The following is a 15,751-nucleotide window of genomic DNA, read 5'->3' on the forward strand; positions in this document are numbered from 1 at the left end:
GTTAGCGATTCGGACCCTTGAATTTGGGTCGGTACAGTTTACTTGCAAAGGGGCAAGCCCAGTGTGTAAAGAACGAAATGATAGAATGGATGAAGAGGAAAATGGAAGGTTTGGAGATGGGTAGCCGAAAACATCTCATCTTTCCTCAAGACCCTAAACCTTGAGATAACTAGTATCTAGAGGGTAGTTCCTAAGGGTTACAAAATTTAGAACTTGAGAATATCTTCTCAAGGTTTCCAAATTGACATGCTTTCAGGTTGAAATATAAGATTGAGACCCTGGCTACCCTCACCCATGGTGATCAAATAACAAAGAAACAAAAATTACAGATGAAAAAGGGAGAAATTTAACTAACCTGAAATTTTCTTCACAAAAAGCCGGACAAAAGTTGCAAAGTAAGAATCAAGAACCAAATAAGAGGATTGGAATGAGCAACACCAAATAGATGAGCAAACCAAAGCGTTAGCATGAAGTCCGGGACGTGCCATGATGAGCAATAAAGAGCACCGCCACATGATCGCGTAGATTTAGGAGATATAATGATCCAAGTGGGAAAGGAACACCAGTTGAAGTTCTCCTTCTTCGATGAAAAAATTAAATTTCCTTCAATTTATATCATTATATAAACTGGGAGGGAATTTGGGGCAAAGTATGGAGGCAAAAAGTCCAAACCAACCAAGACTGGACACATACACAGACAATCAACTAGTAAAGAGAAACTACATACCGAGGTGACCATGCCACATGTGGTATGAGAAATAAAACCTTAATTGAAACTAAAAAATGAAAAGGATGAGGGATAAATGCCAAATAATCCGTAGTAAATTAGGAATGAAATCGGAAGAGAATAAATTAAAGAGAGAAACTAGCCACTGGTGTTAGAAGTTCATTGTATAAATAGAATAAACTGGAACCCAAATGGGGCTTTGAATACTGGAATTATTGAGCTCCAAAAGCTATCAGCTTAAGCAATAAATAATTCTTTAATTCATTTTCAAGAGGAAGGATGGCAAGGGGGGCTATTATATAGGTTTTAAATTATAATATTATCCCCCATAAATGACAGTGCTATAGATAATTATGGGTATAATGATAAAAATAATTTAAAACTCTTTCTTCCCTTCTCTCTTAACGAATGTGGTGATTAATTTGTGAGTTTATTCGTTTCTCTTCTATACAACGGAACAAAAAGAAGGAAGTACATAATATTCGGGATGTCTCATCCATCCCCATTCTCTCTCTTTCATCTAAATTTTTTTCCTTCTTAAATAACGAAATATTAGCAAGTGCAAATATTAACTTCAGTTTGGATACACGGTTCACTAGCTCCCTTGGATAATTATAAGATTTCATGAAGAATAATAGTTTCATTTTGGATTACTATATTTTGTCACTTCCCAAATCGGTTGTCATGAAATTGACCATTGAAACATTAGCCTAACTGCTCTTAGAGATGGCAACGAGATGGAGTTGGGGCAGGTTTGGCTAAACCTTATTCCGTCCTATTAGAAAATCTGTCATACCAACTCCGCCACTACTCCAGAAAGAGTTTGTAATTGTTATATCATCACCACCCTTACTTCGGTGGACAAAGTACTGATTCCGCCCAATATAATCCGTTTAAGTGCGGGGCACAATGGGGGTTGGTCGAGTTATGCCAATTTTATTATGTAGTAAAAAAAACTAGCCCAATCTGTTCAAATTGGGCTGATAAATAAGTTGACCTAATTTTTAAATTACTAAATAATAAATATTAATATATTAACGGACACTTCGAGTAAAGTAACAAGAGTCTTAAAAATAAAATATACATTTCATATATATAAAAGAAATTAAAAGGCGCATATATAATCGGGGCGGAGTCGGGGTGGGTTCATCACTAAATTCGCCCTGCCCAAAGCCTGTTTCGGATTTTCAATTATTTTATTATATCTATTCCAAACTCATTTAGAGAAACACCAATTAAATCCACCCATTAAGTACAGGACAAGGCGAAAACCCCGGGTCAAAAGAAATTGCCATCCCTAACTACTCTCCCAAAGAGAAAGGATTTGAGCTGAATAGGGAGCAATTGTGCATATATATAGGTGTGAACATCTGCCTAACTCAACATAATACTACTACTACTACTACCACTACTACTACTACTTCACGTAATTGCCCGAGCATTTGTCTGCCAAATTTGCTTGTTTGGATTCACACAGTATATATATATATCACCCAAATGGGTTAATCTTGCCAAAAGAGAAAAAACATGTATGTTGCCTTCTTGGACTAAGACTCTTACCAAATGAAGGGATCCGCACGCAAAACAACATTGACCAACTCAATTTAAATCTCAAATTATAATACCATACAATATTAAAACACCTTAATTGACCAACTCAATTAAATTCGATTTTTTTTTTCTTTTTTTTGAACAATATGACATGACTAAATTGAAAATTACACTTCACTAGAATTAAACAAAAGAAACAATACTTGCTTTGCAAATGTTAATCCGGGAAAGAAGGAAAATTTGTGTCCTTGATACTTTATGGCAAAAAGTTCACTCCATTTAATTATTATATTGTACACATTAGCACACTATAGATAAACTAATTGATCCTATAAGCTTAACAAGTAGGAAATAAAACGAGTCTACACTGTTTTTTTAAACTAACCATGACATAAGAATGCAACTAAACATGGGTTGCAAGCTTAATTTGATCTTCTTTGGAGTACTTATCATCTTCAGTTCTGCGAATCTCAATGGGTTTAAAAGTGTAGAACTTTGCGCAGCACAGGTAATAAACAAGATTAACAACCTGCAACAATGTGATCAACCAGTAAAAGTATTCCAACTTCCCCTTATTCAAGTTATCAGGAAGCCAATTTGAGCCACCGGGACCAGCACTAAATTTGTGTACTAGCGAAACCAAGAAGGAACTGAGATAATTCCCGAGTGAAATGGAAGTCCAGAACAACGCTGTCGCAGTGCTCCTCATGCTATCGGGTGCCTGGTCATAGAAAAACTCGAGGTGTCCAATGGACATGAAGGCCTCAGCGATGCCATGAAGGCTGTACTGTGGCACGAGCCAGAATGCCGAGATGGGAATGGTGGCATGAGGCTTGTTGACGAGACCATAGGCCATGGCCACACGTTTTCGCTTTACTTCAGTGAAGCCAGCAACTAGGGTGGCTAGTATGGAAATGACAAAGCCAATGCCCATCCGGTGCAGGAAGGAGATGCCCCGGTCTAGGCCTGTGAATCTACGGACGATAGGGACGAAGATGCGGTCGTAGAAGACGATTGTGGCGAGCATGGAGATCATGGTGAAGAGGGTCATGGAGCCTGCGGGGATTTGGAAGGACTTTGTGAGGTGTCTGTCCATGGTTTTGGCTTGTTGGAGTGAGAAAGAGTGTTGTTGGGCATAGGCTGTGATGATGATGATTCCAGCTGCCCATATCGGTCCCATTCGGATCACGGATTTTAATTCTTCAACTCTGTGAACGGTGTTTAGCCTCCACAGATTCGGCGTTTGACAAGTTTTGAGGTTGTCTTCTTCGGTCACAATGGCTGCCTTGTCGAGAAATCTGCAACACACCATATATGAGCAAAAATTAAACTTTCCCCGACATTTAGTAGTCACAAATTTTATGTTCATATAAATTTGTAATTATTGAGAAGAAAAATAGGTCCTTCTAACTTACTGTAAAAAAAAAGGGTCATTTTTTAACCAATTACATTTTGAAGCAGCCTCCGAAGGATAAATTTATCCAATTAAAAAATCTTTTTATTTATTTATACCCAAAACAAGTCATAATCAAAATATATATATATATATTTTTTTTGGGGGGAGGGGAACTAGAGAGAGGGTGAATTCGAATACAGACACACTCACTCGAGGAGTTAATTAAGCATTTTACTAATTAGGGCAATGAGTAATGTCCATTTGAGCTGTGGTTTATTAGTTAGAAATATATATATATATGGGCTTGGATTGATTTAGGGTCCTTGTAGGTCACTCACAAGCTAATTAGACGCTTTACCAACTGCACTAAGTAATGTCTATTTAAAATATGGTTTATTAGTTAGAAATATATATATATGGGCTTGGACTGTTTTACGGTCCTTACAGGTCACAAGGGCTAGGCCATGGACTGTTCTCCCATTTATGGGCCTGTACAAATACATAATATATGTATGGGCTTGGACTGCTTCACAGTCCTTGCAGGTCCACAAGGGCTAGGCCATGGACTGTTCTCTCATTTATGGGCCTGTACAAATACATATCTTTGAAAGAATACTTTTACAATTTAAAAAAAAGAAAAAACACAGAGATGAATAATCAAAAGGGTGATATTTTAAACCTTGGGATTAATGAACCAATGCAATGAATAAAACATTTATTTATTTATGGGGTGATCTGAATCTCTGACGAAGTGTGATATTTTCGATGCACAAGTGTGATATTTTCAATGCAAAAGATTCTGACAGTTCAGCAAACTGATTAAAGCAATCAATAAAAAAAAAATGGTTGGTATAAGATTTCTTGTTAAATTTTCTAGTACAAGTGGAGCGGGATGATCTAATGAAGACAAAAGGCCAACAAGCCATTGTTGTTCAGTCAAAATGGAGAATTATGAATTATTTGTGCTTGGCAAGAATGCTTGAATCATAAGGTTCTCCCATAATGATTATAATGATTTAAATACTATACTCTGTAATTTCATGATATTTTTTTTTTATTTTCTAAAATAAATGATTAAGATTCAACTTCTCGTAAAAATAAATGGGGCGTGAGTTTCTTTTGAATCAGTGAGAGAATCTTACTTCATATGCTTAGTGTGAAGAAGCTTCCCAGCTACACAAATTGGAGCATCAAGCGCCTCATTCTGGTAGAGCAATTTAGGATCAGAAACCATGTCCAGGTTTCTCTTTCTTACAGCAGCGACGCATACTTGTAATAAACGCGTAAATGGGCTCCCTGCTGGATCTAAATTTCGATACAAAGGGTATCCGAAAATGAAAGCTATGATCGATAAAGCCATAGCTATGGTAGGGACTCCAAGTCCCCATCCCCATCCAACATGATCTTGAATGTAAACAATCACGGTCACTGCCAATAATATCGAAAACCCCATGCAAAAATAGTACCAGTTGAAGTACTTCCATGTCCTACTCTTTTGCTTAGGGTCTGCTTCGTCGAATTGGTCTGCTCCGAATGCCACCACGCAAGGCCGGATTCCACCGGCCCCCAACGCCGTCAGTAGAAGAGAGATGTAAAGGATTGCCAGTTGCCGGGAATTGGCCTCTTGGCACACTTGCTCAGCTTCACATGGTGGAGGCCTCAACTTTGGTTGTATTGCTGATATTGTCAAACATATCAATCCCTGATTACAAAAATACGGTAAAAATTAGATTTTATATTCAAACAACAAATATCTCAATAATTTGACAAAATTTTGATTCACTAATATTCATGTACACATGCATCAATTTGAACAATTTGTTTTTGAGGGATTTATATTTGATTCATAAACACCGAAAGTATTTGCAAGTAACTTACCAAATGCACAAGTGACATGCGACCCATTTTAGAGGACTTTCTAAAATATTCAAAAATACAGACAGGGGAATCATCTACGCACAGTTATTTTACTCTGTTTAGTCATTCATGTGCTTATTTGAATAAACTACATCTGTTTTCTCTTGGTTAGTTATCAAAAAATCAAAAAATCTATTAGTCTCTTCATATACACACACAAACACACACACAGTCTTACCATTTGGTATATGATGGAAGCAACTGTTATGGTCCAGAACCGTCCGGCAAATGCATCGGCAGCGAAGGCCCCGAGCAATGGTGTCAAGCTCGCAGTGCCATTGAAATTAGTGATGGTGTTGGCTGCTTTGATCAGGGGCATGTTAAGCTGTTGTGTTAAGTAGCTAATCATATTAGTGCTAAAACCCACCATAGCCAACTTCTCACAAATCTCATTAGCTGCAAAAAAAAAACAATACCACCAATTAAAAAACCAAGATCTCACAAGATCATTACTAAGTAGTTTCAAAAAGAAAATTTATATATATGAGATTACCGAAGATGAAGGGCATGGTGATCAATCCACCCTTTTTCTTTTCAACATGGCTACCTTCCTTCTCCATCATTTTCATCTTCTTGAGCTAGTTTTTGTGTGGTGTTAGAATGGACCCCAAAGCCAACTATTTATAGTCTGTTTGGAGGTTTTATGCAGTAACTAACGCCTGTAACTTTTTGAAGTTTCATTCAGTAATTAATTTGTGGCCACATATAAGAGGATTAGGAGTGCATGAGTTGGGTGGTGGGTGAAATTCAATAACCACTTTTCTCCTCTTATATTATTATGCAGCAGATATGCAATCAAATTTTCGTTGAAGCCAAAGGAGATGTGATGGACTTTTCCTGTGCGAGATTAGGACCACTGCAGATGTATGCTGTTCTAACACAGTAACTAACGGCTGTAACTCCGACGAAGACTCGATCTATGTTGTTTTAGCCTATGTTATGCACACAAAATGACAACAAGAGCGAAAGTGTCGCAAGCCAGAGAGCCGGGAGCGCACCAAATGTGACTTAAAATTTTACCGTCACATACTGAGATTATTTTTATTTTCAAGTGGTGACTGAATTTAAAATAAAATAACCTTACCCTTGGGCAAAAGTCCTCCCCTTTTTTCTTTTTTTTTTTTAACAAATACATATTTTAAAAACCACAAAAACCATATAAAAGTTGTTATTCACAACCCAAAGGATTGTATTCACCTTATTTCACACAAAGTAATGCTACACATCACAAATATTTATTGTGGATTCAGTCACCTTATTATACCAAATAAATTTAATAAAATGAACGAATACTTGATAGATTAGGATCAGTTCAAGCTTCCATTCAATATCTAAACTCTACTTGAGTTTCATCCAAACTTGAATAACTTATTTGAGTTCATCAAGTTGATCTTAAATATCCAAATACTTAACTTGGCATTAACCTAAATAAATAATCACATTTATTTGAAGAGAGCTAATAATGGCGCTTCACCAATATCCTTTTCATTTCATCGTTTTTTTCCCTCAAAAGGGGGATTGGTTCTTTTACAAGTCTTCTTTCAACACTTATTCAAATTATAGGTTCAATTTATATGTGATAAAGGCTGTCTTCAATAACTGATAAAGGCTCACACATTCTACCACAGGTACTCAATGATTTTACAAGGAAAATCTCTCTTAACTAGAGATCAAAAACCTTGATTCCTGACTTAGCCAGTGCAAATCCACTAGTTGTAATGTAAAAAGAAACGCACTCAGCTGTCTCACTCTCTGCACGTACCCTAGCTCACATACAATGCACATAAGCACTCTCCCTGTCCTAAGCAACCCTGCTTGGACCCTATGAGCTCTCACAACTCACCAAATACATTATAAAAGATGTATAACAACAATACTTTAGCTATTATAAAGGATAAAAGTGATCGTACAACTCAAAAGTATCAAACAACAGCTGCATGCAATTCTTCATTCTGTTGAATCTGTGGTCTGAGGGGTAAAATTGGAATTTCGTATCAACACAGACCAGAAAATGGTTTTCGCAGCTTTGTTTCTTCAATACACACAAGTTCAGATTATAATCATAGTGATAACAACAAGGTATAACAATGATAGTACACAGACATGCCTTATACATCAGAAAACCCCAAAAGCTAGGGTTTCAAAGGTCAAAACCACAAATGGCCATTTCTCTGTGCAAATCTCAACTTGAACAGCCTTGATTCATCTATATAAACTTACTCAGATGATAAGAGTGCAACAAACAACAAAATAACAATTACATAAGCTTATATTAGAAAGATAAACCAGTAAAAACAAGCACAGATGGAGGTTGACATCAAACACTACTGCAGCTAACAAATGTATACAAGCATGGTTTCTGCAAATATAAAATGATAAGATACACTTGCCTCAACCTCTGGAAGTCACAAGAAAGGCCTCAAGCTTGATTTGATTCTTTGAACCAGCCTTCTGCATCAGCAAACCAACACTACACAGCGTTAAACATCATCTTCAAATGCACACTCACACTATCTGGATCTTTGAATTAAATTAGCTCACAAAGTTGTTCTCAAAACTCATATATTGTTCATTGTTCTTGGGGTCTCGAGTGTATGTGTGATACGTCCCAATTTTCGAACAAGGTTTGATCAGGTCTGCACCTGAAGACCGGGGGATATCAAACAATTAATATTTAAAACAAGCACAGAAAACTAGAGAATAAATAATAAAATAAATAATATAGTTGAAAAGAGAACTAAAATATTTATTAAATAATCATTAAATACTTTGATACCAAAACTCTAAATAAATCCCACAACTAGCAAAACTCCATAACCAAAGTAAACTGATGAGCGCAGAAAAGTGCGCGTTTAAACCCCATAAGCTTGAGCATTCTAGGACCTTTATCTATCTTATTTCTCCGTTTTATTCTAATTTCGTGTTATTGCCCTTTTTAGGTGCTTATCCCAAAAATAAGTCAATTCAGCCAAATAAGAGCATTAAAGAAGTTAACTCAAGTTGAATGGAAGAAAGAAGCAAAATGGAAGCTAAATGAAGCAAAGTGTGGAAATTTAACATGTTCGATCGATCTCAGCATTTTTTTGATCGATCGAAAGTTCATTGATCTAAACAGTTCAAGATGGATCCAAGCCCTTGTCTTTATCCAAAAGAATTCAACAAGTTCGATCAATCCAACATTTCCTAGATCGATCGAAATGATTTGATCTTATCCACACCTACCACCCACCTACCACTTTTGTCTTCTTCCCAAAAATATCCTAAAATATCTCAGAGATTTGTCTTTATTTAAAAAAACGCCACTAAGGATGATCGATCTCTGCAGCATTCGATGGATCTCAGCCAAGTTCGATCGATCTCTCCACAGTTCAATCGATCGAACCTCCTCAAGTCCGAAAAAAAAATAAATTCCAGCTCATTAAAAGTTGGCTCATAGTGCAATCATTGGAGAGACCTTGGTGTACGAGCCTAGACCATTGGGTGTGACACTTGACCTACCTATATAAGGATTTTGAGCCATTTTTACATCATAACTTGTAACATTCAACATAACTTATATTTTTCTTATCTTGGAGAGGAGGCTAGAGATTAGAGAGCTTTACACATTTTGAGAGTTCTTTCATTCTTCTAGGGTTTTCATTAAGAAGGAGGTCATTCCTACCATGGAGATAGCCATTGAGGGTTGGATGACTACTTCAATGAATGGCTAGACATCTACTTGGGGCTAGAGTAGCCCTTAAGTTTGCTTCCTAGACTTAGTTCTTTGTATATTTTTGGGGATTCATTTGTAACAAATGTTTTGATCTTGGATTTATATATATATCTTGTAGTTTTTACTTGATGTGTATGGATTAGTGCTTTCAATTGATTATCTACTTCTAACCATATGTTTATGTATGCTAGAATGGATGATTCATGTGCTTTTCTCTAGATTTAGTGGAATTTATGCATCTCTATGTGTATGGATGAAGTTAACTAGAAATGGTCAAAACATAGAGCTTAATTGAACACTCTTGCAATTTATTTGATGGTTCACACTTGTTTCTTGATGGATTGTACCACACCTTTAGCTTACTTAATTTAATTTAATGTCTTTAGTGTAGATGTAGTATAGTTGCTTTAAATTCACAGATAGGTGGACAATCTACTCTTGTTCCTTCGTGTTCCATACTTATGAATGCATTAGGTATATGTTTCTAGATAGTTGTGTGTGCATAAATTGTGGTTTCATTGAATGGATTTTGGTCTCATTTGATAGATTGTGCTTTCCATTTGATTTGGCTTGACAATATATGTTTATTTGCTATCCATGCCTAGTTTCAATTAATGTTACACACACACACAAGTTACAAGTCAATTTCCCTATTAATATACAATTGCTAGTGTCTAATGAAGTCAAGCTTAGTGGTGAGCTCTAGTACCCCAAGTTCTCCCCTCTATATCTTTCTTTACTTTATTAATCATTGAATTTTGTTTACTTTAATTTCGTTTGCATAATAGCTTAATCAATCAATCCAACCAATCTTTGATCACTCGACCTACTAACCCTATATATTGTTTCCATTGCAAAGGCACCCACAATCCCTTGGGACGATCCTTACTCACCCTAGCTATATTTTTAGTTAGAGGTAATAGTGGCTTTTATAAATTTAAAACTTGGCCACATTGCACACTCACATTCTTAGTTCATATCTTTGCAAACTTTTGGTGAACCGCGGCTAAATACCCACCAAGTTTTTGGCGCTGTTGTCGGGGATTTAACTGGCAACGCCGTGTTTTGGAAACAAATAAGAATTAGTTCTGTTTTGATCGTGTCTTTTCCTTATTTTCTTCTTAGTTACTTATTGTGTTTGTTCTTGATTGACTAGGTGCATTGAGTGAAGGAAGTTGAGTAAAGGAGAATTCAAAACAAGGAGCTAAGCAAGGCAAAAGGACTAAAAATCTAAAAAATTGCAAAGCAAAGCAAGGCTAGGAAGTTGAAAGTTAAATTAAAGTTGCTTAAGGACCCTTTGTGAAATCTTTCTAACTCAAGTTCTAGTTAAATCGTCGGCCTGCGTGGAGGCTTGTTTTTCATTTCTTAGATAAATCCTGAGCCCGCGTGGAGGCAATTTACTTTTCTTTGCATATTGTTCAAGTATGGGAGTATGGGATCATTGTATGTAAAGATTTGTTGATTTGTTGTGCGGGCGAAGTGTTTGTTACTTGCTTATTTCTTATTATTTGTTTTGCTAGTGCATGCATGATCGTAGGTCATTAAATCCTACTCTTGTTCCTCTTAATTTTCATCTTGAATAGGTTGTTCGTAATCCTAGGGAAGAAGTAGTTCTCATCACTCCATTTTATCAATGGAGGAGCAAAACAATGACCATGTGGAGGACCTTGGTTACATAGACCAACAAGGCATCCTCCACCCTAATGTGCATCATGCAAACATCCAAATACCATTAAGCATGCCTAGACCATTCATTCTACCACAACAACAAGGTCAAATTCCATTGGGAATGCCTCAACCAATCTTTGCTCCATAACCTCCTATGGTTTAAGCTAATCACGGTGTTCGAGTAGCACCACCGGTTGTAAATCCCCCTCTTGCTTTAAGAGACCATTATGTGCCTAATGAATATAATACACCCACTTGCATTCAATTGCCTCCATTTAGAGCACATCACTATGAAATCAAACCATAAACCATTCAAATGCTTCCTAACTATTATGGACTTCCAAGTGAAGAACGCTATAAGCATTTGGATGAGTTTCTTGAAGTATGTTCCACCGTGAAATACACGGACATGCCAGAAGAAGTGTTAAGACTCAAACTTTTTCCTTTTACCCTCAAAGATAAGGAAAATTATTGGTTTAACAATCTTAGGCCTTTTTCGACAATTTCTTGAGCAGAAATGCAACAAGAGTTCTTGAAGAAGTACTACCCGGTATCAAAGACCAATGCCATGAGAACTTCCATTCGTGAATTTTCTCAAGGGGATGGGGAAATGCTTCATGAGGCATGGGAAAGTTTCAATGACTAGCTTAGAAAGTGCCCACATCATGACATACCTAAGTGGCAATTAGTTCAATATTTATTTGAAAGTTTACCGGATAATCACAAGGGTATGGTTGATGCATCAATGAGTAGTTCTTATCTTGATAAGCATGAAAATGATGTGTGGCAATTGTATGAAAGTATGAGTGAAAATTCCATGCATAAATCTTTGTCTTCTAAAAATGGTAGAAATCTAGGTGGAAGGAAGAATGTTGGCTTGTATCAAGTTGACAACTCCAATGATATAACCGCCGAGATGAAATCATTATCTCAAAGGTTTGATCAATTTTTGATCAACCAAACTTCGGCGAATCAAATATCTTCCTCCCCCAATCATATTCATCATCGTGCATCTAATGAATCATGTATGACTTATTCAAGTGTCTTACATTCTAGTTCCAATTGTCCCCATGAACATGTGTAAAATGACAACCATGAGCAAGCAAATGCCATTTTTGCTAACCAACTTCATTATTCATAAAGGCCTTAAGAAGATTATATTTACAGAAAATCCAAGAGATTTTTCTGTCAGTCGTTTTAGAACATACACATAAACACAAGACCGAGTTTAGAGTGTTGCTCAAATCCTGATTGTGATCAAAGTTTTGCATCTACAACGATCAAAGAAAAGCAGATCTAATTCTACATCGAATTCAGATATTGAAGAATATAAGTAAAAGCGGTCACACTTTGAAAGGGTCAAAGCATTCGAGGAATGTTGTTTGATCTACTTGCTATTCTTCTACAAAGAGCAAGCATAAGCTTGAGGTCAAGTTGCTGTTGGACGGGACGTCACAAAGCCAGGAGATTGTCAACTATTGGTATTTGGTAGAACGATAGGGTGTAAGCCAGAGTCAAAGTTCAGTGTATTTTGTATCAAACACAATGGATCGGTTTACTTTGGACTGCACAGTCCATTAGGTTTTTCCAGCTCAAATAGTTGATGTATTTTATTAACTGAGATTTCCTTGCTAAAAATCCTGGTGTCATCTCTAACTCTTACTTTGCTTTATTTTATCTACATGTGATTAATTATTTAATTGTTAAAATAAGTATATATTAGAAAGACACAAATCTGTTTCTAAAAATACAAAATTTTCTAAATATTCCATTACGTATGACTCACATTATACAGCAGAAAACCCTAAAAGCTAGGGTGGTTTCAAAGCACAAAACCACAAATGACCATTTCTTTGTGCAAATCTTAACTTAAACAGCCTTGATTCATCTATATAAACTTGCTCAGATGATAAGACTGCAACTCACAGCAAGATATCAAGTATATAAGCTCGTACCAGAAAGATAAACCAATAAAAACAAGCACTTATGGAAGTTTGAGACATCAAACACTACTGCAACTAACAAATGTATACAAGCATGGTTTCTGCACTAGCAAACCAGCCCTCTGCACCAGCAAACCAGTACTACACAGCCTTAAACATCATCTTCAAATACACACTCACACTATATGGATCTCTGAGTTGAATTAACTCACAAATTTGTTCTCAAAACTCAGATTTTGTTCATTGTTCTTGGTGTCTCGAGTGTACGTCACAATATAGCTCATAAGGGTGTTCACTCAAAGCTTAGGAGTCTCAATGTTATAACAGTATATATATAGGGTACATGAATATATTGTCTAACCCTAATAAGAAAATACACATGGCACAATCCACTAATCATTGGCCAGAGAATGTACTGACATTCCTTAAGTAAAAGGACCATAATGCCCTTGCTACATTTGCAAATTTTGTCCTCTAGTGCACTAACAATGTGACAGCTAATATATATGTATATATCAATTATATAATTCAAAATTGGTCTCTAAGAAATGCATAATAGACTTCACATTCTCATACTAGGACCACAGGACACGTGTCACACAAGTATTCATCATCTACAATGACCAAAATACCCCTGAAGTGGACATTTGTCAACATTTATAGAAAACTGTTGTTGCAGCTGTCTATACTCAAATAAAATGACTCTTTGAGCAATGAAATACAATGCAATATCCCAAGATAGTTAAAATGACAAAATGAATATGTGAAAAGACTTATTTGCCCCAAAGAGTCTCTGTAGCCAAATATCATTTACAAAACCAGAAATATATCACATATTGGCATGTAAATTGGACTAAAAGCACAATGTACCTTCTCTACTCAACATCAATAGTGCTTTCACACACGGTAAATGACCATACTGCCCCTAAGCACACCAGAATTCATTGAGTAATGTTGAATTAGCCTTGTAAACATTATTTTGACATTCACAAGGGCAAACCCTAATTCAAAGGTGGGACCAACACTTATATTATATTTCCCCTTCTATGTTAAAACCAAGACTCTTGAATTTCACCAACTCTTCTCTCATATTCTCTCTAGTTCTCCATTTTTGATCAATTTTTGTGGCTGGTTGATTAATAGCTACTTGAATTCCAATGGATAGTTTTTTTTATTTTTTTGAATGGCAATGCATAGTTCTTTCATAATGATATCCTTTACTTTTCGGTGTTAGTTTTTTTCTTTTTAGATCGGCAAGTTAGCTAGTGCTTATGTTCAGGGGCGGAGACCTATGTTGCCTAACTAGATTTTTATTTTTTTTATACATAAATATGTAAAAATTGATAAAATGCCCCCCTAAAATTAATAAAATGGCCCATCTACCCCTAAATCTACTATATTTTATTTTATTTTATGCGTATAATTTGTAATATTTATAAAATACCCCTATAAAATTTATAAACTATCCCCTAAAAAATTATCTATTTCTAAAAACGTGTTTAATTCTTTATTCATTTTCCTCCTTATTCTTCAAATTTCTTTTTGTCATCTTCAAAAAAATTTGCATTCTCTTTCTACAATTAAAACTATTTTTTCCTTCAAAATTCTCTCATATTTTTTTCTTTTTATTTTATTTTCTTCTTAAAAAAATCCCTTTTCTTCTTAAAAACTTCTTTTTCCTTGTACTCATGCATAATTTATGTGCAATAACTTTCTTTTTCTTTTTCTTTTTGTATTTATTTTTTATTCACTTTTCTAATGCACTGTTGTCACGCTATTATATTTTCGGCCTGTTTGAAAAAAATATATATTTTGTCAGTGTTAACATGTCCCTTTTGAACGAATTTTCTGATTCCGCCCCTGCTTATGTTGGTTTATATTATTTTGGGATTGGTTATGGCTGGTTTTGAACGCGGAGATTACTGAGGAACTTAAGTTTTATAAGCAAATGTTGTTCTTTTATCCCAAGAAGAAATAGTTGTAGAATTTGTAGAAAGAAAAAATATTAGAGCTATATATAAACATCAATTATATGAAAAAAAATCTCTGAAAAAATTACAATTGCTTTCTTATGAATACATGAGTACAAAATGGATAAATATTACATAAAAAATGGTTCCATTGGCAACTTGATACTTAGATATTTTTTTCTGAAAGTTTATTTTTGTAACACTACAACAAACAACTTGTGGTCACTCACGGTCACAACCGGCCACCAACCATGTATGTATAAGGATTATATATTTCAATCCTCGTCTGAGCAAGTACTCTTTACCAACTATATTTAAAACTACTTTTGTTGTTCTTTTGCTTCTCTTCCTTGTCTTTTTATTACTACCGGTGCATCGGTAGGTTATGTAGGTGCGATTGTGCAAAAATTGCTAATGGAGGAGGGGGAGATGATGATGGTGGGGGAGGAAATTGATTTTTTGCTCCACAAATATACTTTGACACTCTACCTTTTTAATTTAGTAAATAAAATGACCAATGTATCTTCTTAATATATATATTTTTTCTTTGGCCCCTCTTAATATTCAATATCAACTATGAAATTTCTCCATCTCCGTTTGTTCACACTTTTTTTTTTTTAATTTAAAATGTTCTCTCTCCTCTTGCTAAAACTTTAACTTTATCTTAGTGTTAGAGAGTATTAAAATAGATAGAAAAGAAAATTCTGTTGTAGGCTTGCTGCTCAATTTGAAAGAATTATAAAAAAAATAAAGATATGATTTGTAAAAAAATTAGACTAAAAAATCCCATGTTTCATGTGCGTGTATGTGTGTAAAGTACAAAAAAATCCTCGCACATCCATAAAATTAGCCGGATCAGTTATGAAG

The 15,751-nt window shown here is 35.4% G+C and overlaps 1 protein-coding gene and 1 pseudogene across 1 annotated transcript; both read right to left on the reverse strand.

Annotated features, from left to right (window-relative positions):
• Positions 1 to 2,311: 2,311 nt before the first annotated feature.
• Positions 2,312 to 6,164, reverse strand: LOC132287509 (protein NRT1/ PTR FAMILY 3.1-like). The gene is made up of 4 exons (XM_059789785.1): positions 6,085 to 6,164; positions 5,770 to 5,987; positions 4,817 to 5,376; positions 2,312 to 3,576 (listed from the first exon to the last, which is right to left on the reverse strand). Exons 1-4 carry the CDS (start codon positions 6,158 to 6,160, stop codon positions 2,682 to 2,684), a joined length of 1,749 nt encoding a protein of 582 aa, XP_059645768.1. The 5' UTR covers positions 6,161 to 6,164; the 3' UTR covers positions 2,312 to 2,681.
• Positions 6,165 to 11,544: 5,380 nt separating this feature from the next.
• On the reverse strand, positions 11,545 to 11,643 carry LOC132297795 (small nucleolar RNA R71; annotated as a pseudogene).
• Positions 11,644 to 15,751: the final 4,108 nt, after the last annotated feature.

This window comes from Cornus florida, unplaced genomic scaffold (genome assembly GCF_030987335.1).
Source record: "Cornus florida cultivar Cherokee Brave unplaced genomic scaffold, ASM3098733v1 CherokeeBrave_3.0.0_Hap2_Chr02, whole genome shotgun sequence".
Taxonomy (NCBI): Eukaryota; Viridiplantae; Streptophyta; class Magnoliopsida; order Cornales; family Cornaceae; genus Cornus; species Cornus florida.